Source organism: Lemur catta, chromosome 6 (genome assembly GCF_020740605.2).
Source record: "Lemur catta isolate mLemCat1 chromosome 6, mLemCat1.pri, whole genome shotgun sequence".
Lineage (NCBI taxonomy): Eukaryota > Metazoa > Chordata > Mammalia > Primates > Lemuridae > Lemur > Lemur catta.
This window is the reverse complement of record NC_059133.1, coordinates 56,303,846-56,328,381: the sequence shown is the minus strand read 5'-3', so window position 1 is coordinate 56,328,381 and position 24,536 is coordinate 56,303,846. Positions and strand designations below refer to the sequence as shown.

The 24,536-nt window shown below is 57.6% G+C and overlaps 1 protein-coding gene across 3 annotated transcripts; it reads left to right on the top strand.

Annotated features, from left to right (window-relative positions):
- Positions 1 to 881: 881 nt before the first annotated feature.
- On the top strand, positions 882 to 22,405 carry NR4A1 (nuclear receptor subfamily 4 group A member 1). Of its 3 annotated transcripts, XM_045553957.1 has the most exons (8): positions 882 to 1,048; positions 5,224 to 5,345; positions 17,429 to 18,306; positions 19,111 to 19,240; positions 19,566 to 19,717; positions 20,083 to 20,285; positions 20,375 to 20,553; positions 21,584 to 22,405. In XM_045553957.1, exons 3-8 carry the CDS (start codon positions 17,431 to 17,433, stop codon positions 21,838 to 21,840), a joined length of 1,797 nt encoding a protein of 598 aa, XP_045409913.1. In that variant the 5' UTR covers positions 882 to 1,048; positions 5,224 to 5,345; positions 17,429 to 17,430; the 3' UTR covers positions 21,841 to 22,405. The 3 variants fall into 3 exon arrangements, with proteins under 3 accessions (XP_045409913.1, XP_045409912.1, XP_045409911.1); XM_045553956.1 differs by lacking the exons at positions 882 to 1,048; positions 5,224 to 5,345 and adding an exon at positions 6,872 to 7,353; XM_045553955.1 differs by lacking the exons at positions 882 to 1,048; positions 5,224 to 5,345 and adding an exon at positions 14,421 to 14,576.
- The last annotated feature ends 2,131 nt before the right edge of the window (positions 22,406 to 24,536 follow it).

Here is a 24,536-nt window from a genome sequence, read left to right as displayed (position 1 = left end):
AGTGCCTGCTGTGTACAAGGCACCTCCATAGCCGTTCCGTTGCCCTGATAGCCAGAAAAGGTGTATAATATTCCATCTTCATGTCATAGGTGAGGAAACTGAGGTTCAGAGAGGTTAAGTGACTTGTCCTAGGTCACATAGTAATATGGGAGCAGCCACAATTAGTGAATCCATCACCTGGGCTTTGCCGCTACCTGCACCCCTGCCTCTGGGAATGCTTCTCCTCAGGAGAAATTTCACCCTTCCCTGAAGTCCTCTTTCTCTGTAAGCTGCCTTCTCATGTGGAAGCCGGCTGCCCTGCTGCCTGGGTTCCTTGCCTTGGGGTGGCATGTAGGCCGGGCAATGCCGTTGGGAGCAACCACAGGCTCAGAGGCCCGGAACCCTGTCCTCTCAAGCAGCCTAATTGCTGTGTAATTTTGGGGCCCGCGCTGAGCCTCTCTGGGCCTCACTCTTTCCACTTCTTTCTCAGGGGAAGCCCCGGGTAAATTTATAAATTTATAACCGAGCTCGGGTCTGCTGTTTCCTTGAGGTGCCACCTCGGAACCCTCACCTGGAAAACAGCCTCCCCATCCGCCGCAGCGGGGCGGGTTATGTAACAGGGTGCGGCGGTGCGCTGGGGGGGCTGCGGGGCGGGGCGCTCGCGGCTATTCCGGGCGTCGCTATTTTTAGCCCCATTGATGAGGCTGCGTCGGCCGCCGCCGCCGGGATTCCGGAGACGTCAATGGGCACGCGTCACGGTCCCCGCCCGCCCGCCGGGGGAGGCGCGCCGGGACTGGGACGGCGCGCGGGCGGCCGCGGGGGCGGGGGCGGGGGGCGCGGCCGCGGCCGGAACTGCGGGGCGGGGGGCTCCCCGGGGCTGGGGGCGCGCAGCCGCGGCCGCGCGGTTGCAGGAGCAGGAGGCGGCGGCGGCGGCGGCGGAACTGGCGGGGCCCCCGCGACCCCCGGCCTCCCGGCATGGGCGCCCCTGCGGTGCAGAGCGGCGCGGGGCCGGCGGGTGCGCGACCCCGGAAAGCGGGGGTGGAGAGGCGAGCCGAGCCCGCCGGGCCAGGTGAGGGGGCCTCCGGGGAGGGTGTGAGGTGGTCCCCCGGAGAGGCAGGCGAGTCGGGGGGCCCCTGCGGATGCCTTGGGGCGGGCTCGGGGCCACGCCGGGAGTCCTGCTTGGAACCTGGGCAGCGGGGGAGGGACTGGGTTCCCAGCGGAGCCTGCTGGCTCCGAGTCAGCCCCCAAGTGCGACGGCCAACGCTTTCGCTCCCCAGCCCGCCAAGGGTGGGGTTTGGCCCGCGAGGGGCGCTGGAGGTGGCCAGGCCAGAGAAATTCCTTCCATTTCCCCGCCGGCTGCGGGGAACGGGTTCCAGGAGCTCCGGGGCCCGGCTTCCAGGAGACCCGGCCGGGAGGGACCGGCATAGCGCGACGCAAGCCCTTGGTGGGACTGCGCCAGACACCGAACCTGGAGGGGGTCTCATGGAGTCAGACGCGGAGCTGGGATTCGGACTTGAGTCCTGTGTCTCCCGGGCGTGGTTTTTTGCCACAGCGTCTTCTCTCCTGATAATGGCCTTATACCTGGGGGAGAGCGGTATTTCCAGACCCCCCTCCCTGTGGTTGGGGGAACGCAGGGTGCAGTTCTTGACTTCGGGACATTCCCTTTGTACGTCTCCATTTTTGATAGGTGACCTGGTGGACGGGAGACATGCAGCGGCGGTGGTTTAGAGTGCATTATTAATTTGGGGTTGGGGCTAGTATTAGGGGCGTGCTGGGAAGACGCAGGCTGCGCAGAGGTAGGTACGTTCACAGCAGTTATACCCAAAGGGTGCTGATGGATTAGGGGCTGCTGTCGCCTGGCCTTGGGCCTGGTGCTGGCTACAAGGCTTGATCCTAGATGTTACTCCAAGTGAACATTTACATCAGTGACTTGGATGAAGACTCGGAAAAGGAAGCCAGCCGACTTTGTAGTGACCCAGAGCTGAGAGGAATGACAAGTGTACAGTATGATAAAATCAAGATTCTAAATGAAGATGACAGGGCAGAAGGATGGGCCAAGACTAACAAGATGAATGAGACTGATGATAAATATTAAGGCCTGTGTTGGAGTTAAGGTCAGCTCAGGAGTTAGGCTCTGTGCCTGGCTCAAAGGCCCAGTAACCCAGGACACCAGCTTCTCACCTGCTCCCTGGGTGGGGGCAAGTCAGACTCCTCTGTGCACTCTGAGGCCTCTGCCCACTATACAGGTCCCAGGGGGCTGGGGGAGGATGCCTGGTTCTGGGTTCTCTGGTTGGGCTCCCTGGATTCTAATCCCAGTGTTGCCAGTTCCTAGCTTTGTGACCTTGCGCAAGTTGCTTAACATTTCTGGGCCTTAGTTTTCTCATTGGTAAAACATGTGCATAATAATAATTCCTTCCTCATAGCATTGTGAGGCCGAAAAGAGAAAATTCATGTAAAGTGCTTAGTAATGTGTCTAGCACATGTTGTGCAACAAGTATTAGCTGCTGTTGGTATTGCTGATAATAGTAATATGCCCATTTTTGGGTGGGGACATTGGCCAATATAGAGCTTGTGCCCAGAAAGCCACCACGGTTGCAGAGAATCTGTTAGCCATGTCCTGTTGCAAGCAGGAGTTTAATTAAAAAGAGACTCAGATACTTGATAGGACTAGAAGGTTTCTGGTGGGCCCATGAGGTTTCTGGGGTTTTTTGGAGTCAGGGTTGTGACTCACCATAAAGAAGAACCCTCTGAGTGTTGCATGCCCCTAGGGAGAAGGGACAGCCCCTCAGCTGGAAAGGCTCTCCTCACCTAGCTGACCTCCTCTCAGCCCAGGTCCCATGCAGGCGTGTGTGGGTCCCCCACATCCCACACACACTTACCATGCACCAGCTAGTGCCGAGCAGGGCCTAGAGACTGCAGGGGTAGAGACAGATAATGTCCTTATGTTCTAGTTGGGTAGATAGGTGATAAACAAGTGAGCAGATGAATGTTAGACCTATGGAGAGAACTAAAGCGGGCTGATGTGGTGGGGTGGGGGTGCAGGCTGTTTGAGGAGGTGACATGGGAATGGGAACTTGATTGCTGAGGAGGAGCCAGCCAGCCAGATGTAGGGCAGTGACTTTCTGGGCAGAGGGAACAGCCAGTAGAAAAGGCCTTGAGTGGGGAAAGAAGGCCCGTGAGGCTGGGGCACAGTGAGTGGGGGAGATGAGGTGAGGAGGGGAGCAGGGGCTGGGTACTGCAGTCTGTCGGGCCTGGTGCTCCACCCATTTTGGAGGGATCACTTTCTCTTCCTCCAAGCCTGCTCAGCCCTTGGGCTGCCCTCTGCACAGTGCTGGCTGTAGTTCACTGTGGTTCGTCCCCCACCATGAGCTCCTGGGGCCCAGGGATCTTGGTGGGCTCATTTTGGCTCACCCATTGTTCAGGGCACACTGCCCAGCCCCAGCGGGTCTTCAGTAAATGCCTGTGGTGTCACTGTTGAGGGGGGTACTTTGATCAGATACCTGTTTGAAGGTATCATGGATCACTTTCTGGGTACCACCTAGGAGCCAGAGTCTGGCCCTGTTCTCAGACACAGATGGGGAAGGCCTGGGTGCTCAGGTTGGGCCTGACTGTGGTAGGTGGAATTTGGCCCTCCCTCCCCTTCCTCCTCAGCTGTGGGCTGGTAGGGAGGACAGGGAAGGCTGGGGGCACCTGCAGACCCATTTCCGGGGTATGGGAGGACGGCACTGTCATTCTGGGGAGCAGGTGTAGTCTGTGGGCTGGGGCAGGTTTGAAGCCTCATTTTGCTTTCCGTTTGGAAGTTGGAAGTGCTCCAACTCCTCCCTTCTCTCCTTCTCTCCTGTGGCCTTCACTTCCTGCTCCCCGTAATAGCCACAGAAACATGAGAGGTGCTGGTAGCTCTAACAGGGGAGAGGCTGGGTACCATGGGCCAGAGGAGCTCCCCTGGGCCTGTGGACCATGGAGCAGAGGTCGAGAGGGTGACAGGGTGAGGACGCCCATCACCCACCTCTGGGGCCCTGCTTCTTGTCTCCTCTGTCTCCCAACATGGAAACATCTACTTCTTTCCCAGGCTTTCTCTCGGCATGCGGCAGCCCAGTAGCCAGTGAGGGCTGAGCCATGGCTGGTCCTGCCCTCCCTCTGGGCACAGTCTAGAGAGAGCACTAAATGAGGGTGGGAAAGGAGAAGGGGACATGTGGGTTGGGGTGCCCTGAAGGGGGCTTTGGCCCCAGTGGGGCAGGAGAGAGCTGAAGAGGCCCAGGGTGAGGTGGGGCACACAATGGCTTCCAGCCAGGAGAGGCCAGGAACCTAGAAGTGGCTTAGATGGGGAACCAGGGTCTCAGGTTAGGCTTTTATGTATCCTCATGTAATTTCTCCTAATAATGATATGTAGCAGCTATGTGTGTCCACCACTATTCTAAGTCCTTTACACATTAACTTGTTTTAAGCCTGATGATACCCTATAATTTTTTTTTTGAGACAGGATCTTGCTTTGTTGCCCAGGCTGTAGTGCAGGGGTGTCATCATAGTTTACTATAGCCTGGAACTCCTGGGCTCAAGTGATCCTCCTACCTCAGCCTCCTGAGTAGCTGGGACTATAGGCACGTGCCACTGTGCCTGGCTTCCTATAATTGTTAATTTTAGAGGTGCCATCATTTTTACAGATGAGGAACATGAGGCACAAAGGTTATGTTTTTTGCTCAAGGCGATAAGTGATGGAGCCGGCATCTAGCATCTGTGCCCCTGCCTGTCCTGCTCTAAGTTGGGCCTTCCTGGTTTGGGACTGGAGTTCCACCGCAGAGGGTCTCTGAGAGTCCCCTTTGCTCTTGTTTGAAAGCTGGGCTCCTGAGACAGGGGCATGGAGCCCCGGCCCTGAGCTGGAGCCCCTTAAGGAGAGAGGGGTGTTCTGCTCTGTCCTCACACTAGCTCCCTTCTCTCTGCCTGTAAAATGCCCTTTTGTGCATGTCAAGGGCTGGGAGCCAGGAGGCCGAGTGCTGGTATGTGTCTCAGTGGCTCTGGGATGCCCCAGATGCTGCCTGCAGCTCCTGGCCACACCCCACACCCTAGAGCTGTTTGCCTGCGGGGTGGGCCCCTAGGCTCTGATGCCCAGCCCGGGGAGGTCCCTGGGCTGGCTTGTCCCCCTCTTATGGCCTGGGTCCTGCTCCTGCTTGTTTCCTGGCTGTGTTGTCTCCAGGATATGTCTCTGCTGGCCAGTTTCTCTTGCTCACACTGTCTCTCCCTCTGTAGGCCTCCACCATGGACAGAGGCCAGCTCCTGCCCCTCCCTGGCATCCTGGCTCCTTCTGCCTGGCCCTGAAGGCTGAGAGGTAGTGTGAGTGTTGGCCAAGGCCTGTTGGTCCATCCAGAGAGGTAAGTGCTCTGCTGTTGCCCTTTGAACACCCCTGGGGCCTCCAAGCAGGTGGGGTTGGGGGCAGAGGTGGGTGTGGAGCTGCCTAAAACGGATGTGGTTTGGGGGCTGAAGGGGGAAGCCCTGCAGAGGTGGCAGGCGTGGTGGTGCTTAGCATGGGGAGATCTGATTTCTTCAGAGGTGGGGGTAATGTGGGGACAGGATGGGGGAAGCCTTATGTTCTCAGCAGGATGGGCTAGAGGGCTCTGGGCCCAGGTGACAAGGGCTGATGGGGGAAGGGAAGATGACAGCTGCTCCCAAGGCAGCATGAAGCTGGTGGGATGGGGTAGGGTAGCTTGGGGCTGGGCTGGGAGTATTGAGGGGCAGACGTGGCAGTGGGGGAGCTGGCCTGTGTCCAGATGTAGACACTGCACAGGGGAGTGCACAAAGGGAAGGCCTGGACCACCCCTCTCTCCCTGAAAGGGTGGTGACCACCCTCCTCACCACGGCAAGCCTGTAGGTTCTGTGGAGTCTGTGGTATGGGGAGGTGGCTTCTGTGACTGGGAAGCAGGGACAGACCTTCTAGTATCTCTGTCCAGCATCCTTGAGAGGGAAAATCCTGACTTGCGACTGTGGCCGGGGGGATCCTTGGTGATCTAGCATATCCCCTCTTACAGATGAGGACACGGAGCTACAGAGGGGAGAAGTGACTTTTCAAGGTCCTGCAGTGGGGACGTGTAGAGCCAAGCCTAGGATCCAGGTCTCCTGGGTTCTCGGCCAGCCCAAATGCCTGGTCTCATGGTGGAGGACACGCCTTCCTTGTCTGAGGTGCCTGCAGAGAAGGCTCAAGCTGATCTGTGATGAGGGGTAGAGGGCGGGAATGGGGTTTCCGCCAGGCCTTCCTCAGGAGACAGGAGATAGTGGGATGGGGCTAAGGGCGCCGTAGTCCTGGTTACTGTGCCTGGGGAGCTGGAGCTCAACCTGGCCTCTGGACAGAGGCCCTGTGAGTCCCTTCCTCCTGTCCCAAGACAGCAGGCCCCCCAGGCCTTGAGAGAGCCCAGATGGAGCAGGAGCTGGTTCAGCGTCTCCCTGACAGTCCACACTTTGGACTCACATGGGCTTAGCGTTCAGGGTGCGAAGAGTCCCAGAGGACCGGGGTGGGGAGGATGGGTTGTCCCTTCCGAGCCTGCATGGAAGGAGGGAAGCCCTGGGAAGCAGGGCCTCCTGTTCCGGGGGCTGGTCTGGGTATGCACCTGGCCTCTTGCTGGCAGCAGGCTCTGTGCCACCAGCCTTGGGCCGGGGACAGGGAGAGGAATTACTGTAAGTGGGAGAAGCAGGTGTTCTCTGGTCAGCTGGAGATCTGGACTTGGGAAGCACGTGAGTGACAGCAGTGGCCAGGTGTCCTTCCCTTCACTCGGCCCCCACCTCTGCCCCTAGCCCAGACCTGGCTTCTCGTGTGCTGGGCCTTCCCTCTGGGTACACAGCAGCCCTGGTGGGCAGAATTCCTTGTGTTTACCCCGTTGTCTGGGTGATGGTGGTGATTCGGTGGAACTCCCATGCCAGATACACTGCCAAGGCCACCCTGAGGGGCTGCCAGCCGGGGCCCCATGAGTGCTAGGGCTGCTGGTCTTGTGACGTGGGCACCTGTCTGCCAGGCCCGGGCATGGGCCCAGGGTCACGCTCAACGCCGGGGCTCCCGTCAGCTGACTATTTTGGGTTCCTGCTGACCTGGGCCAAAGTCTGGCCCAGCCAAGAGGGCCCAAAGCAGCTCCCCCCATCCCCAGAGGCCGGCTCTGGTTTCTGCTATATAAACAGAGGAGAACACGCTGCCTTGGAGGCAGCTCCACATCCAGAGCCCACTCAGTCGGTGCACAGCCTCAGCCGAGACGACAGGCTGACTGGACAGTCACGTCTCACCCTGCAGGGCTCCCTGAGGCCACCAGGAAGAGCCCCCAACCAAGCCTGGGGTTCTCCCTTTGTGTGGTCGTCCGGGATTGCTGAAGGTCAAAGCAGATCGTGAGGAGGAAGCTGGTGAGTCTTGGGATGAGGACACTGAGGCAGGGGCTGGGATGTTCGGATTTTTTCCCACTGTGCCCATCAGGCCAAACCCTTTGGTCTCAAGGAGGAGCGGGAGGAGGAGGAAGCAAGTGTGGCTGACTGTCCTGAGGAATGAGTGTGGCTTGGCCACAGCTGGATGATGGGAGTTGGACTTGGGAACACTCTGTGACTGAGAACTGGAGAGGTGGAATCAGACAGGTGATGCTGCCTGTCTCTTCCTCAGAGGTTGCCTACAGGGTCTCAATCCTCCTCTCCTGTGGCCCCAGCCCGGACGAGGCGCGGCTCTGCTCAGGCATGAGAGGGACGCTGCGGTGATGCTGGTGTCCACCAGGGTCCCTCAAGATTGGTCTCTGAGTGGGGTCCCTGAGCCCCCCACTGGTCGGGACTAGGTGGCTGGCCAGGCCCTTGGCATCCTGCAAAGCCCTCAGCCCTTTGCCTGCCCTCCGTGCCGGGCCTCCCGGCTGCTTTTGGTGCCGAAAGAGCAGGGCTGGAGCGAGGTCTGGCAAGTCCGCCAGCCAGCTTGCCACAAACACGCTCCCAGGACCCGTGCCAGGGACTTTGGCCCGGCATGGAATAAGTGGCAGCTCCTTACGTGGGAGGCTCTTGTGCTCTCCTTCCCAGTTCTCAAAAAAATTTTTTTCCCTTTCTGAACGTGAGTCTCTAAATGAATCCAGAGCCTGTGTCTAAAAATACTTTAACAATAGGAAAGTGCATCAGTCTTTCCGGCTGGGGCTCGTTATCACAGGGTTTTTATTTTGGAATTTGAATTTGGCCTGTGGAGGCTGGGTGGAGACCTTGGGCAGGGGCAGGGGGGCATTTGGTGGGTGTCAGTGTTCTGCAAGGTGGTGGGAGACTCTCCAAGGTGGGAGGAGAGAGGAGCTGGCCAGGAGCTCAAGAGACCAAGGGGTCCTGGAGGGAGACTTGAGGTGTGGGCCGACCTTTCCCAGAGGAACTCCATGATCTTGTCTGTGTTTTCCAGCCCTGTCTGGCTGTTATTCCTGAAGTCTGATCCTTTTTTTTTTTTTTTTTTTGAGACAGAATCTCACTCTTTCGCCCAGTTCAGTGGCACCATCATAGCTCACAGCTATCTCAAACCCCTGGGCTGAAGCAGTCCTCCTGCCTCAGCCTCTCAAATAGCTGGGACTATAGGTGTGCGCCACCATGTCCGGCTAATTTTCTATTTTTTGGAGAGACAGGGTCTCACGATGTTGCTCAGGTTGGTCTCCAACTCCTGGCCTCGAATGATCCTCCTGCCTCAACCTCCCAAAGTGCTGGGATTACAGGCGTTGAGTTACTGTGCCTGGCCTAAAGTCTGATCTTATTCCTTAATGCTGTCATTTCTTCTGGCCTGAGAGGGCGATGGGTGCAGAGGAATCACTGGACTGAAGATAGTTTCTGTGGCCATAGCCTGACCTCCTTAATTAACCAGCTTTCTCCAGAGTTCTAATTGAACCCTTGCTGCACACAGAGTCCGAAATTTTCCCAGGGTTGGGTAGAACCACATCTCTGGACACAGTCTTATTTCCTCTCAGTCAGCCCTGGAGTAGGGGGAAGTGGGGATGGGGTTACTGTTTATCTCTAGTTCTCGGAGAAGGAGGGCTGCTGGCTCCCCAGTCCAGCTGAGGACCCTGGTGTCTGCTGTCCCCACCTGCTGCCGTCACCCTCCCCACCAACTCTGCCAGCCCCAAGATTCTGCTGCAGGCCCCTAGAGTCCAGGCACCAGTGCTCAATTTCAGTATTGAGCCTCTCCCTTCCATTAGTGAGTTGAATTCTCTCAGCACCAGGGCTTGTGACTTGTCTGGATTGGGCAGATGAGGAAACAGTCTCGGAGAGGGCAAGGGACTGCCCCCAGGCCACACACCAGGCTTGCTGGCTCCTGGTCAAAGATGCCCTGATAGCTCTTCCATTTTTTGCCCCTGCTGAGGACTGGGGGGAGAGGGAGGAGAACTGGCTGATCTGTCTGCATCCTTGGGAGCCTGTTTTGGGGAGGTAATGATACGTGTGGTCATATGGCAGGGCCAGAGCAGGGGCCAGATCAGAGCTGGAGGCCCAGGCCCGACCCTTCACCCCTGGTTCCCAGAGCTGCCCATGGGAAGCCCCCGGGGCAGTGGGCAATGCTTCCCTGCCCACAGCACAAATCCCCCTGCCCGCTGTCAGGGCAGGAAGAGGAAGTGGCCAGGTTAGGGCTGGCAATAGGCCTTGGGGTTGAGGAGGGGAAGCTCCCTGGACCACTTCCCAGCTGGAAGGCAAAGCTCACGCCTTCTGCCCACCCCAGGGGAAGGGCGTGGGGCCTGGGGGTGGGAATGGTCTCAGTGAAAGCAGGGCAGTTCCTGCCCTCTGCTCAGCAGGGCCGGGGCCCAGCCCAAGGTTGGAGGGGGCAGCGTGGGAAAGGGGCCGTGTAATTCCACTTCCTCTGTTTCCTATTACCCAATTGCACACCCACTGTCTTGACTGGGGGATGATAGTGGACATTGGCTGCCCATACTGCCCTGGGCTACTTACTATGTAAGTACGAGGATGTATGATGGGTCTTCCTGCCAAGGTGCGGGAGACAGTGCCCTTGCCCTCGTGGTGTTCACATACTGGCGGGCAGGGATGGGTCTGAGCACGTGATAAGTCCTCGGGCCTCATAAGGTTTGATGAGGAGGGCTAAGGGCCTGGTGAACAGTTCAGACAACATATTGTGTTGTCAGCACGAGGACCAGATATTGCAGCCTCTCCTAACTGTACTTGTACTCTATTGATAGAACAAATATATAATGAGAAACAGCCACTATGATTTCAGAAACACATACTTGAATGAATTTGTTCTCAGTAAATTGCAGCTGAATCTGCTGCATCCACTGGAATAAATATGTGTCTCGAGTTTAGGCATGGCTATTTTTTAAATAAACTTTTTTTTGGACACAGCATAACATACATACAGAAAAGTGCACAAATCATAGGTGTGTAATTGAGTGTAGTTTGATGGCTTTTCCAGAGTGAAGACCCATGTGTAACCATCGTGCAGATTGAGGACCAGAATGCTCCTAGCCCCACCAAATACCCCTCATAGGCACCCCCATTTCCAATTTCCAGGCAGTGTATGTGTGCCTCGTTTCATGGTGCACTCATAAGAAACAAAGCCAATGGGCAGAAGCCACAGCCCCAGGAATTCAGAGTCAAGGGCAGTCGGTCCAGCGCAAAACTGGGATTTAGGGAACCTTAGTTCGAGTCCTGTCCCCGAGCCTCTGTTTCCTCATTTATAAAATGCAGGTTGTAATTCCAAACCTGGAAGGGTTGGGGAGGGTGTTAATGGGAGACTCCATGTGAAGTGCCTGAGCCAAGGTCTGACCCACCCCTGTTGAGAGGGTGCTTGGCAGAGTTGGGTGGGTCCAGGAGGGTGACCGGTGAGCTCAAGTCTTAGGGATGAGCAGGAATAGAGTAGAAGGGAGGAGGAGAAACAATGTGCCCAGTGGGTCAAACAATATGTGCAAAAGTGGGTGTTGGGAAGGTTTAGCTCCAGGTCCTTATGTGGGGGTACTGGCGAGCTGGCTATGGGGGCCTGACTAGGTGGGCTGTCTCATCTCCAGCATGACCTCTCCCTGTCCTTCCTGTGTTATATGGCCTGGCCTTCCCTTCAGGTCCTTGTCTCTAGTTTTAGATAACCTCTCCCATCATGACCTGTTCCTTCCCATCTTAACCTCCCCCACAATGAGCTGTTGACTCTGACTTTGTTCTTTTGAAGGCTGGACTTGGAGGTCCACTGGGGGTCTCTGTCCAGTCTGGAACCAGCTTTTGCTCTAGGCCTCCCAAAGTCTGCATCAGTTATACCTTTCCCCAGAGTTCTGCCTTAGGTGGGCTCCACTCCTGCAGAGCCCCAGGCCACCCTCCCTGGAGGGCCCTTGAGGCCTGGGGTCTCCAAGCCCTTTCACCTCTCTCCTCTGTCCTGGGCTAGGTGTTCCACATGGGTACCTGTATGAGTGGCCCCTCCTGTGTTCCCACAAAGGGACTTTGCCTTTTTCTCCTTATTTACTTATTTTCAGAGTGTGGTATTTTCAGACCTTCTCAAGCATGGCCAAGTGGCAGCTGCAGTTCCTCACCTTTTTTCTGGTTTGGGGGCAGCAGGACTGCAGACTCTACAACCTGCAACAGCTCAAGGAGGTGGGACCTGGGCTGCAGGCCCAGATCTGGAGGCTAGATGCTGAGATGCTGGATTCAGACCAGGGACCTGTGTGCTCATGAGCAAGGTGCACCTCCTCTTGGAACCCTTGCATCCTAATCTGCAAAATGGGAGGACTTGAATTCTGCTAGTGTTTTCAAACCCTATTTTAGCTGTAGAACCATTTGCCACAAAAGGATTCCCCCAAATCTTATGCAAAAACCCAGGAGAAATACAAACAAAACTTTGGTGGAAGTGGCGTGGGGATCCTGGATTCTGGGGATCATGGTCCAATTGGCACTATCCTGCACATACTTCTTCTTCACCCAGCTGGCCCTGAAGGTCTTTGGAAGTTGGTTTGGGACAACCCAGAGCTCTCTGCAGGCTCATTCACATTGAGATTGTATGTTGGGATGGGGAGCTCTGAATGAGAGTGGTATTACAGTTGTCACTCGGTATTTGTGGGGGATTGGTTCCAGGACCCCTTCGTATACCAAAATCTCCACATACTCAAGTCCTGAAGTCGGCCCTATGGAACCTGCGTACATAGGAAAAGTCGGCCCTCTATATATGCAGACTTTGTATCCTGCCAATGCATTTGGTTGAAAAAAAATCCACTTATAAGTGGACCCTTGCAGTTCAAACTGGCGTTGTTTAAGGAACAGCTGTATATGAACACTGCTCCATACATGGTGGACCATGAGGATTTAGAAAGAGGAGACAGACTGGCTAAGGGGTAGTTTTCTTTTTTTTTTTTTTTTTGAGACAGAGTCTCACTCTGTTGCCTGGGCTAGAGTACCATGGTGTCAGCCTAGCTCACAGCAACCTCAAACTCCTGTCCTCAAGTGATCCTTCTGCCTCAGCCTCCCAAGTACCTGGGACTACAGGCATTCACCACCATGCCCAGGTAATTTTTTTTGTATATATTTTAGTTGTCCAGCTAATTGCTTTCTATTTATAGTAGAGATGGGGTCTCGCTCTTGCTCAGGCTGGTCTCGAACTCCTGAGCTCAAATGATCCACCCGCCTTGGCCTCCCAGAGTGTTAGGATTACAGGCATGAGCCACCGTGCCCGGCCTAAGGGGTAGTTTTCTAAATGGGGGTGAGTGAGGAGAAGGAGAGGTCAAGGGGCATATCTGGTTAGTCTGCTGGACCAGTGAGGTGGTGGCTGTGGCTGGCAGTAGGAAGGGCGGGGGGTGTCCAGGAGATGTTCCAAAAAAGAATTTCAGGAAAAAATGAAAAGTTGCAATTGGGGCATCAGGAGCAGAGATGAGGTGGCAGGCAGGGGGTGCAGAGATGACAAGCTCTGCCTGGAATAGATGAAGTTTGAGGTGTTTGTGGGACCTTTGAGTGTGCAGAAGCGGGGGCTGGGGATAAGGGTGTGGGAATCCTGTGATGGAGGTGAGGGTGGAAGTGAGGAGCAGGCAGTGCCTCAGGGCAGAGGGAAGTGCTGTAGGGTGAGCAGAAGAGGTGAGAGCAGGGTCGGTGGGTATAGGCTCAGTGGAGGCAGAACTCTTACGGATGTTGACTTAAATGGGAGAAGGGGAATGGGGCAGGGGGCACAGGGCTCTCTCCTCAATGTTAGCCCTTCTTCCTTCCTCTCTTACCTTGCTCTGGGGAGGAGCAGGTGGACTCCCCAGGCTCTGGGGATATGGAGGTGGAGAGGTGACAGCCAGACCAGAGAAGGCTCCAGGTGGCTGCAGCCTGGGCTATGCTGACACAGCCCTGGCAGGCTGTTCCCTGTGCCACAGGGCAGGTGATAACTGGTCAGAGCTGCTCTCCCCCACGGGGTGCTGGAGGTGGGGTGGGAGGGCAGGTGCTCCCTGATGGTGGGCAGGGGGAAGAGATTGGTAGAAGGGCATTAAAAGATCCCCTAGAGATGCAGTCTGTGGTCCAGGGTTCTGCCCCAGTGTGCCACCGCCTCGTTGTGTGACCTTGAGCAAGTGCCATTATTTCTCTGAGCGTTTATTTATAAAATGGGGAAGAGTTCGCACAAGTTTGAAAATATTTCTCAGGCTCCACCCGGTTCTGAAATTCGGTGATTTCCCAGCTAGGGTGCACTCACCCTGTAAGGGGCTGGGGAGAGAACTGGTGAGAAACCAAGTTCAGCGTGTGGAGCAGAGCCCATTGGCTGAGCTTGGGCCTGGCAAACCCCTACCCTTGGGAAGGTACTTCGCAGGGGAGATTGCCAGGAGGGACTAAGCGAGGGCTCTAACTGTCTCTGGGGCAGCCTCTTAGCCTCAGAGCCTGCTAGGGAAGACGAGTCAAGTGCACAAGCTGCGCCTTGGGCAGGTGTGTGAGCGCAGGCTCGGTAGGGTGTGTCCCCGACCTACCCGCCCCAGCCCTCGGCCTGCTCTGGCCGCCCCGCAGCTGCAGGGGCTGAACCCCAGGCCTCCAGTACGGACCTGGGAGGGTGCAAAGGCGGGGCCGGGCACGGAGGGGGCTGGAGGGACCGGGCACGGTTGGCTACCGGGAGCGGCCGGAGGGTGAGGAGATCTCGTCCGGGGAAGCCCCGCGGCCGCGGCTCCACAGCGCCCTCTTCTCGGGCTCCGGCCCTCCAGCCCGTTACTTCGGACCTGGGGGTCCCCGGACCGGGACCTGGGTCTGGTGTGGGGAGCCTAGCGGGTCCGGGAGCTGCTATTTTTAGCCTGCGCGGCAGGCGCGAGGAGACTATTTATAGATCAAACAATCCGCGCTCCCTGCGTCAATGGAACCCCGCGTGCGTCACGCGCGCAGACATTCCAGGCCCCCCTCCTCGCCCCGCCCCCTCGGGCTCCCCGTCCCCGCGCCTCCCCCTGGCCGCCTCCCGCCGGAACCGCGCCGCCCCCCGCGCCCTTGTATGGCCAAAGCTCGCCGGGCCGCGTGCGTCAGTGGCGCCCCCGCCCCTCCCCGTGCGTCACGGAGCGCTTAAGAGGAGGGTCCGGCTCGCCGGGGAGCCCCAGTGGCGGAGGCTGCGAAAGTTGGGGGAGTGCACTGGAGGAACTGCGGGAGCGTACGCGGGACCAGGCTGCGATTCGGGGCGCCGGTCCCAGGCAGGGGGAGCAGGAGCCGGCCGGGTAGGTGCCCCTCGGGGAGCGTGCATCTGTTTTAGGGGTGGTGCATGAAGGAGGTGGCTGTACGCGCGGGCAGAAAGGATATTATAGGGTCGGCATCGGGAGGACCGGTGTAGAGTGCAGCTTTGGGGTTGAGGGATAGCGGTTGGTGTGGGATGAGGACCCAGATCAGACTGGAATCTACTGGGGGTGAAGGCTGGACTGTCTGCAAGGTGGAAGCAGCAGGGGGTTGGAGTTGGCGCCAGGAGTTGGGGACTTGTCCAGCAGGCAGCTTGGCCTTAGTTCAGTCTCCCAGGGTGCCCAAGTGAGCACAAGCTGCTCTGTACTTGAGGGTCTTTGGGGGTCTCAGCACAGTGGAGGAAAAAATAACAGAACTTTGGCGCTGCTGGGATCCATCCACTCCAATCAGGATTGGATTTCCAAAAGGGTCTCCTTCCTCCCAGCCTGTCAGCTTCCCTCCCCTTGCCCCAGTTGTTTTCTTAACACTTTAGAGACTGTAGCTTAGTTTGCAGGGATTCCCCACCCTGAACTTTCTGCCTGAACTAAATTAGGAGTTCTCTGGATCGCTGAAGGAAATGGCTCAGTTGGTGGCTGATCTGTGGAGGGCTGCTTGCTGTGTGTTGGAATAAAGGAGACTGCTTTGGGTCAGGCCAGGGAGGATTGTTTTAGCTGGAACTTGGAGAGAGAGAGAGAGAGAGAGAGAGAGAGAGAGAGAGAGAGTGTGTGTGTGTGTGTGTGTGTGTGTGTGTGTGTGTGAGAGAGAGAGAGAGAGAGAGAGAGAGAGAGAGAGAGAGAGAGAGAGAGAAGCTGGGGAGAGAGATGGAAACCCTTGTCCTTGGGGATCCTGGATGGAAGTTGCTAATGTTGGAGTCTTGGCGGTGGTGCTACCTGGGGGATACTACCACCCACCATTCCAGCTCCACATGCCGGTTACCTCTGTGCCCCCTCCCCCATAGGCCCTGTTGGATCTTACAGGTAAGGTGCAGCCTGAGGCCTGTTCAGCAGAACAGGTGCAAACCACATTGTTGCCAGGACCTGCCTGAAGCCGGATTCTCCCCACTCCCTCCTTCAGCCCCGCCTCTTCCTTCTCCTTGTGGGACTGCCCCCCCCCCCCCCCCCCCCCCCCGTGAGGCCAGATATAGGTCCATATCTTGTGTTGTTAAGTACCTGCATGAAGGGGGGGGGCAGATTGATGGGGGTTGATCCGGATGTGGGATGTCCAAGTGGAGAAACAGGATTTGAATAAGGCTGGAATGAACGCCCAGTTCTGTGTGGCTGCCGTCTTTCCGCCTCCACCCCAGCCCATCCCTGCACAGGCTGTCCTAGGGCAGGCAGATGTGGCCACCCTCACCTCTCACAGGTGCCGTACGCCTGTGGACTGGTGCCCCTGGGTGGGTGGAGCGTGGCCTTCAAGGGGCTCTGTTGTGTAGGTCGGTTGTGTGTCAGGCCAGGGGTGGAGGTGCCCTCTTCAGGGCCTATGGAGTTGGGACAGAGAGTAGGACCAGAGGACTTGCTGGGCTCTTGCCCAGGAGGTGGTGACAGTCTTTGCCCCCACTGCTGTACCCCCTATGTGGTACTCTCTGTTCCAGCCTGATTTCTTACTCAGATTTCCTCCCTGACTGGTGAAGCCAGTTATGCAGACCCCAGACATGGAGGGGGAGGGGTGACTGTGTCCTGGAGCCGCCTCTGCAGTATTTTTTGACCTGTCTGTGAATTTGGGGATCTCCCCTGAATGGTGCTATCACTGTTCCTTCAGGCTCCTGAGGATTAGGGGTGTGTAACCCCCTTTGCCTGAGTCTCTGGGTTCTTCAGGGCACAGACGTAGCTTTAGTGGAGGAGCCCAGGCAGGAGCAGGATGTCCTCACCGTCCACCAGCTGGCTCCTCCTTCCCGCATAGCCACCTTAAGTCTGCTGCTGGACTCCGAGAGTTCCCTTATAAAAATAATTGGGGGTAGCAGAGACATCCCTCTTAGGGACTGTCCATTGTCCCGGAAGTGCAGAGGGCTGTGCTCCCCTCCCTCCACCGCACCCCTCCCTCCAGCAAGTGGTCTTTAAAGGTCTGGAGCCAGGTTACCTGTGAGCAGGCCTAGGCTCCTTTCCTCTTTGCTCCTGGGAGCTTCCCAGACAGTGCAGAGTGGATCCCCGGCCACAGATGGCAGGACTGCGGTGTGCGTGGGATCTGCCACCTTTACTCAGTATGCAGGTGGGGGTGAGGAAGGGGGACAGGCTGGGGGCCCCTGCATTGCTACTTAGGCCACCTTAGACAGCTGGGCCTTCATTCCAGGCTCCTCTTCCATGTCCAGGATGTCCTTCTTCCCAGGCACTGTGGGGGGAGCAGAAGAAGGTTTTGCAGAGGCTGGGGTATGCTGGGAGTATTCCCAGGAAGTGCCTGGTTGGAGAAACAACATGTCTGCTCCTGGGAGCTGGGCTGAGGCTTTGCTGGGCTGCCTCTCCCACCCACCCTTCTCCCAGCCCCCACCCACGCCTTCCCCAGTGGGGGAGGGGCAGGGGGCTGGAGGAACACAGCTTCCCCCTGTTCCAGTAGAGAAATGCTGGCTGGATGCCTTCCCTAGGGTTCCCAGGCCGACTGGGGTGTGGCTGGCCTTCTGACTGAGCCCACTCTTGCTGGGCCACTGCCCAGGGGCTTTGTGGCACGTAGGTCGGGATGGTATTCCGGCCAGGGGTCAGGATTCTTGGGTTCTGTGGTGGGCATGGTCCTGATGCCTCAGTGTCCCATTTCTGGGCTGGGCTTCCTGCCACCTGGCTGCTCTGGGGCCTATATGCTTTGAGACCAGGCTTTGAGCTCTTCTCACTGACCCTTCCCCTCCCCTTCTTGGGGTTTCCTCCCTCTCCAGAGATGCCCTGTATCCAAGCTCAATATGGGACGCCAGCACCAAGCCCAGGACCGCGTGACCATCTGGCAAGTGACCCCCTGACCCCCGAGTTCAGCAAGCCCACTATGGACCTGGCCAGCCCTGAGGCGGCCCCTGCTGCCCCCACTGCCCTGCCCAGCTTCAGCACCTTCATGGACGGCTACACAGGAGAGTTTGACACCTTCTTCTACCAGCTGCCAGGAACAGCCCAGCCATGCTCCTCGGCCTCCTCCTCGGCCTCTTCCACATCCTCATCCTCGGCCACCTCCCCTGCCTCTGCCTCCTTCAAGTTCGAGGACTTCCAGGTGTACGGCTGCTACCCTGGCCCCCTGAGCGGCCCACTAGATGAGACCCTGTCCTCCAGCGGCTCTGACTACTATGGCAGCCCCTGCTCAGCCCCGTCACCGTCCACGCCCAGCTTCCAGCCTCCCCAGCTCTCTCCCTGGGACGGCTCATTCGGCCATTTCTCGCCCAGCCAGACTTACGAAGGCCTGCGAGCGTGGACAGAGCAGCTGCCCAAGTTGTCTGGGCCCCCACAGCCTCCAGCCTTCTTCTCCTTCAGTCCCCCAACCGGCCCCAGCACCAGCCTGGCCCAGAGCTCCCTGAAATTGTTCCCCTCGCAGGCCGCCCACCAGCTGGGGGAGGGAGAGAGCTATTCCATGCCCACAGCTTTCCCAGGCCTGGCGCCCACCTCCCCACACCTGGATGGCTCAGGGATACTGGATGCGCCCGTGACCTCAGCCAAGGCCCGGAGCGGGGCCCCAGGTGGAAGTGAGGGCCGCTGTGCTGTGTGTGGGGACAGCGCTTCATGCCAGCATTACGGTGTCCGCACCTGCGAGGGCTGCAAGGGCTTCTTCAAGGTATTGTGCTACCCTGGGTGGGGCTGTTTGTTGGAAGTGGGGCTGATCTGTCACCGCTGGGGTCTGTGGCAGCCTCCCTTGGGTTCTCATCCTGGCTGGTCGTGTCCCACAGGAAGGGGGAAAGGCCTGCCAGGTGGGCCACATTCCTAGGGACCCTCAGATGCAGGGGCTGGAACTGTTCATTTGCCAGGACACGCAGGGGTCTGTGGGACTGCAGAGAGCTTGAGGGAGGGATGAAACCCGGGCTGCGGGGGTCCCCAGGAGGGAAGTTCTGGCGGCCGGCCTCTGGTTTTCCCTACCCCTCTTCCCCCAACTCAAGGTCCTGGTGGGAAGGGGCGCCCCAGGCTCTCGTGTTCCTGGCATGAGATGAAAGCATCTGGGCAGAGGGTTTGGTTCTTGAGGGCTGGGGGTGGACTCGGGAACAGGCTGTGTGTTTGTCCCAGTGCTGGGTGCCTGCTTAGCTTCCTGTTCCCACCCCCAGCCCCTCGGCCACTCCTGTCTGCCCCAGCGAAGGGGCAGCCGACACAGGCACATTAGAGAGTGCAGGTGTCTGGACTGCTGGGGAGCCCCTGGCCCCTAACCTGTGTCCTGGGTCCTTCTGAGGCAGAAACCACCTCCAATGTCTCTAAGACTTTTCTCTCCCCCACACCCCCTTCCGTCTCTCCCTCCCCTGCCACCCAAATGTTAGAAAAATAGCTGTGAACAGAGAGCGCTTTTGTCTGCAATGGCAGCAGGATCTGGAAGGTCCCCTCCCCTGGGCTCCCCCCCTCTGACAGCCTGTTCCGTGTTGCCCCCCCTACTCAGCGCACAGTGCAGAAAAACGCCAAGTACATCTGCCTGGCTAACAAGGACTGCCCTGTGGACAAGAGGCGGCGAAACCGCTGCCAGTTCTGCCGCTTCCAGAAGTGCCTGGCTGTGGGCATGGTGAAGGAAGGTGTGTGCCTGGGATGGGGCCCAGCAGGGCAGAGGTGGGCCTGAGCAGGGTGGGCAGGCAGCGTCCCCAGGCTTCTGCCCCGGAGGACCACAGGGGAGGGCATGCCTGGAACTTTCTTCCACTCCTACCTCCAGATCCCTGGGCCTGAGTAGGAGGCAGCATCCACCTGCCTGGATTGTGAGGGTGGTGGTAGGGGGAGGTCCCTGTAGTGGGTCTCTGGGGCTGTGGGTCCTTGGGACTTGGGGTGGGGGGTTCGTCTCAGCAGTGGTGTGCACACTTGGGCTGAGGGTCCCTTCCTTCCTCACCCCTGCCCGTTCCTCTGCAGTTGTCCGCACAGACAGCCTGAAGGGGCGGCGGGGCCGATTACCTTCAAAACCCAAGCAGTCCCCGGATGCCTCCCCTGCCAATCTCCTCACCTCCCTGGTCCGGGCGCACCTGGACTCCGGGCCCAGCACTGCCAAACTGGACTACTCCAAGGTGAGGCCCCACCCGCCCCTCCCTGCTGCTGCTCCTGGGAAGGCTGTGGGTGCACATGCAGTGCTTTGGGGCCTGTTAGAAAAGGCCCCCCTCCAGTCTGACAAATCGGAAATAGAGGAGCCCCCTCTAGGCTGGCCAGATGGGAAAATGGACCCCCTCAGGCAGGTGGCCAGTTAGAAAAACATGTTCCTTGTGGCAGCTGCAGCGCTGGGTTAACATGTGGGTCTTGGCAAGTAAGAGCGTAGGCCGAGTCTCGGGTGCACTCTCGCTCCCGGGATCTGGCCTCCACGGGTCAGGCACAGCTGGACATGGGGGCGCTGAAGGACCCTGCCTGGGGTGCTGACCCCACTGGGCCACCCTGTTAGTTCCAAGAGCTGGTGCTGCCCCGCTTTGGGAAGGAAGATGCCGGGGACGTGCAGCAGTTCTACGACCTGCTCTCCAGTTCCCTGGAGGTTATCCGCAAGTGGGCCGAGAAGATCCCCGGCTTTGCCGAGCTGTCACCAGGTGACCAGGACCTGCTATTGGAGTCAGCCTTCCTGGAGCTCTTCATCCTCCGCCTGGCCTACCGGTGAGCTGTCTGCTGTCTGTTCGGCCCTCCGCCTTCTGTCCTTACCCTTGAGCCACCCTGACCCCTTTCCATGCCCCCCTGCCCACCAGGTCCAAGCCTGGCGAGGGGAAGCTCATCTTCTGCTCAGGCCTGGTGCTGCACCGGCTGCAGTGTGCCCGAGGCTTCGGCGACTGGATTGACAGCATCCTGGCCTTCTCGAGGTCCCTGCACAGTCTGGTTGTCGACGTCCCTGCCTTCTCCTGCCTCTCTGCTCTCGTCCTTATCACCGGTAAGTGGCCAGCGCCAAGCTGGGTCCAAGGGGGTGGGTGTCAGGGAGTTGACTGGTCTTTGGGAGGGCGTTGGGTGGGCTGGCACTTCCTGGGCTCCTGCACTGCCCCATGCTCATGCCCGCCTGTGAAGTGGAGATGACAGGAGTGGGAGAGGGGCTCTGCTACATCTGACTCTACAGCCCCAGCCAGCCTCTGAGTGATCCCAGACTGCCTGAGAGATAGACTGTAGGTGTCATGTATGTGGCCTAGGGTTTTGGTTTGTTTTTAAAACTTTCCTATCAATTATACTGCATACAGCAAAGTACACAAATGATAAATTCTCATAAACCACACTTGCATAATCAGCATGTTGGTCAAGAAGGAGGACGTGACTAGCCCCCACAGTGCGCTTCCGTGTGCCCCCTTTCAGCCACTGTCCCCTCATAGGTAACCACTGCTCTGACTGCTGACAGCACAGATTAGCTGTGCCTGTTTGGGACTTCATGTAACACAGTTATGTAGGATGGACTTCGGTGTTAAGCATACAGGGTTTCAGATCTCTTTGTTTTTCGAAGCACCAGACTCTGCCCCCACCTCATTTTTCACTTAAATTTCCCAGAGGAAGCAACTATCTAGAACACGATCAGAGGTCTGGGCTGCAGAGGGAGTGGCGAGTTCTGAAACCGGCTCTCCTTGGAGGTAGCCCCTAAAACACTGCTGCCCCACTCTAGGGCTTCTCAGAACAGTCTAGATGAAAAACCACAAGCCTCGCCAGAAGTCCTGGATTAGGGTTTTATTTTTTGTTTGTGACCTCGGGCAAGTCATTTAATCTGGCTGGGCCTGGGTTTCTCACTTGGAAAATGAGGCTAACGAGCGTTACTGCCCTCTCAGACGTGGTGCTGCAGCTCACACGTGGGCTCGTACTTTAGTGACGTGCCAGAGGAGCAGGACGGGTGGCCAGTGGCAGCAGTTTACAGGTGGGGGGGGGGGGTCAAGGGCCTCGGGGGTCTGGTCCTCAGATGTGTGGGTAATCCTGTGCCCTCCTCGCAGAGCGGCACGGGCTGCAGGAGCCGAGGCGGGTGGAGGAGCTGCAGAACCGCATTGCCAGCTGCCTGAAGGAGCACGTGTCCGCCATGGCCGGCGAGCCCCAGCCAGCCGGCTGCCTGTCGCGCCTGTTGGGCAAACTGCCCGAGCTGCGGACCCTGTGCACCCAGGGCCTACAGCGCATCTTCTACCTCAAGCTGGAGGACCTGGTGCCCCCTCCACCCATCATTGACAAGATCTTTATGGACACGCTGCCCTTCTGACCCCAGCCCGGGAACACGTGTGCACACGTGTGTGCACTCTAATTTGCCACCCCACGTGCCTTTAGCCCACGGACCCCCAGAGCACCCCCAAGCCTAGGCCTGAGCCGCAGACTGGCCCACCTTCTCGCCTGCTGCAGGAGGTTGGCAGGGAGCTCAAGCCCTGGGGGAGGGGGTGCATTCCTGGGGGTGACCCCACTATTTGTCTTACCCCCCAGCCCAGCCCTGGCCTTCATGTTTTTTGTAAGTAAACCGTTTTTAACACACACTGCCATGCTGTACATAAGCTGGATGACGCTGTAAATACAGGAAGGAAGAGGTTGAGGTGGGAGTGGGGGTTGGAAGGAAGGGACGGGCCCCCCACCAGCCTGGGCAGGCCTCTCCAGCCTCCTCCTGCTGGCGCTCTCTTCCCACCCTCCTTCCACGTGTACATAAACTGTCACTCTAGGAAGAAGACAAATGACAGATTATGACATTTATATTTGTGTATTTTCTTGGATTTATAGTATGTGACTTTTCTGATTAATATATTTAATATATTGAATAAAAAATAGACATGTAGTTGAAACTGGGATCTAGTCTCTCTCTGACACCCTTCCCCCCGCCTCCATAATGACATAGGAGACAGGGTGGCTCTGGATCCATCCTGGATGTTACCAGCCTGAGCCAATGGGCCTCAGTGTACTCACTTGGTGGGTGATAACGACACCTGCTTCACGGGCTTGTGCACAGTGCTTAGACTGGTCTCGAACGCGGGGCAGCCTCCACTGAGCTTGCCTGGCTTGTGCTAGGGCCTTCAGCGGCAGCAACTGGCCCCGGGATTACAGCGCCAGCTCTAGCGATAGACCTGGCTGCGGGTCTCAGGGCTGCTACTTGCAGTTCCCAACCTGGGCAAGTTATTCTGATTCTTGGTTTCCACATCTGTAAAACAGGAAGAGGAGTAGGCCCAGCCTCATAGGGCTTTCAGGACTAGAGGAGTGTGTTTGTGTAGGGCTTTGCATGGGTTGGATATGATAAGCCCCAAATGGCAGTAGCTGTTGGTATCCAGCTAAAGTTTTTTCCATCCTTGTCCTCAGCATTCCTCCCTGCACCCTGCCACCCCAGCGACAGCATGCAGGGAGCTGGGAGTCTTGGCCTTCGTGGCAAGGTTGTACCGAGGTCCCTGTCTGTGCCCCCTGGGGCTCATCGGTGGTTTAATCAACTGGCTTAAAATGTAGATTCCTCCTAGAATGGAGAAAAGAAAAGGAAGTCGATTTCTAGGCTCTAGCCCCAGAGACTCAGACTTGGCAAGGGATGGGGCCCTTGTATTCGTACTTGTAGAAAGTGCCCTGGTGCTTGTGATGCAGGTGGTCTGGGCGCCACCCTTTTGAGACACGAACCTAGATGGACCCAACACGAGGCCCAAGGTAGCTGGCCACCAGGCAGGGCCTGGCACCCTTCACTGTGCCCATCCAGCCTTGCCATTTCCTTCCCTGGGACCTGATAGGAGTGCTGAAGGCTGAGCCCTCACACCCGTTGCTTACAGCTCTTGGCCCAGGACCCCTGAGTCTCCACCCCCATGGCCCCTGGGAACTGGCTAGAAGGCGTAGCTGGATGTGGGTCAGGGTAGGGGAGACGTAAGGGCCTTCGTGGTGCTCCAGCCACAGCCTGCAGGCTCCCCAAGGGCCCCCCAGCCAATGCTTTCACTTGGGTTTTGGGAACACAGTCCAGCCTCAGGCCTTCTGAAGCATCCGTGTGGGGGTGACCACGCCCCCCAGCAGTGCTGTGGACTTCCAAGCACACATCCCTGACTCCCCACCCCCAAGTGGGCCTCTGTCAGCAGCACCTGCACCTGACAGTACGAGGCAGTCAAGAGATGGGCTTCTGTCCCCAGTCCTGCCTCCAACTCCGTGCTGCCCTCCGAGAAGCCCCCCTTCCTCACTGAGCCTCAGTGTCCCTGTCCATTCAGCGGGGAGCTGAGTCTGGTGGCGGTGCTCTGGTCGGGAGCAGACAGAGCTTGCTGGGAAATATCCCACTAGCTGTGGCTGGACTGAGTCCCCTTTTGGGTCACCCTCCTCCAGATTCCTGCCTTTAGCACAGACAGATGAGGGGCAGGCAGGCCCCTGGGGAAGGCAAAAGGACTCCTTAGATGCTTGGGAACAGGGTGGGGCAGAGGGAAAGTCTTGGTCTTTGTAGATCTCTAAGCCCCGTCGTGATGATAGTAGCGACTGGGCATTATGGTCACCACTGGCTAGATTCTTGCCATGTGATACATGTTATTTCTAGCCTCGCTACCGTCCAATGAGAGCATGATCCCGCCCCCTCATGGGTGGGCACCGCTGTGGAGTTGTAAAGAGCAAGGACATTAGAGCTGACCGCCTGGGTTTAAATCTTGGCTCCAGCTCTTAGAGCTGTGTTATTTTGGGCAAGTTACTTGACCTTTCTGTGCCTCTGTTTTCATCTATAAATGAGGAAAACAATTGTACCTATTTTATAAAGTTACTGTAGGGATTACAGGAGAGAATGCATATAAAGAGTTCCAAGAGTGCCTGGCACGTAGCAAGTACCCAATAAATATTAGCTATTGTTTTTACAAAAGAGACTTCATTTCAGAGAAAGGAAATGACTTTCCCAAGGTCACTTGGCTTGTAAGTAGCCGAGCTGGGTGTGTCTGACTACTTAACCACTAGGTCTCCCTGCCCAGGCCCCCGAAAATATAA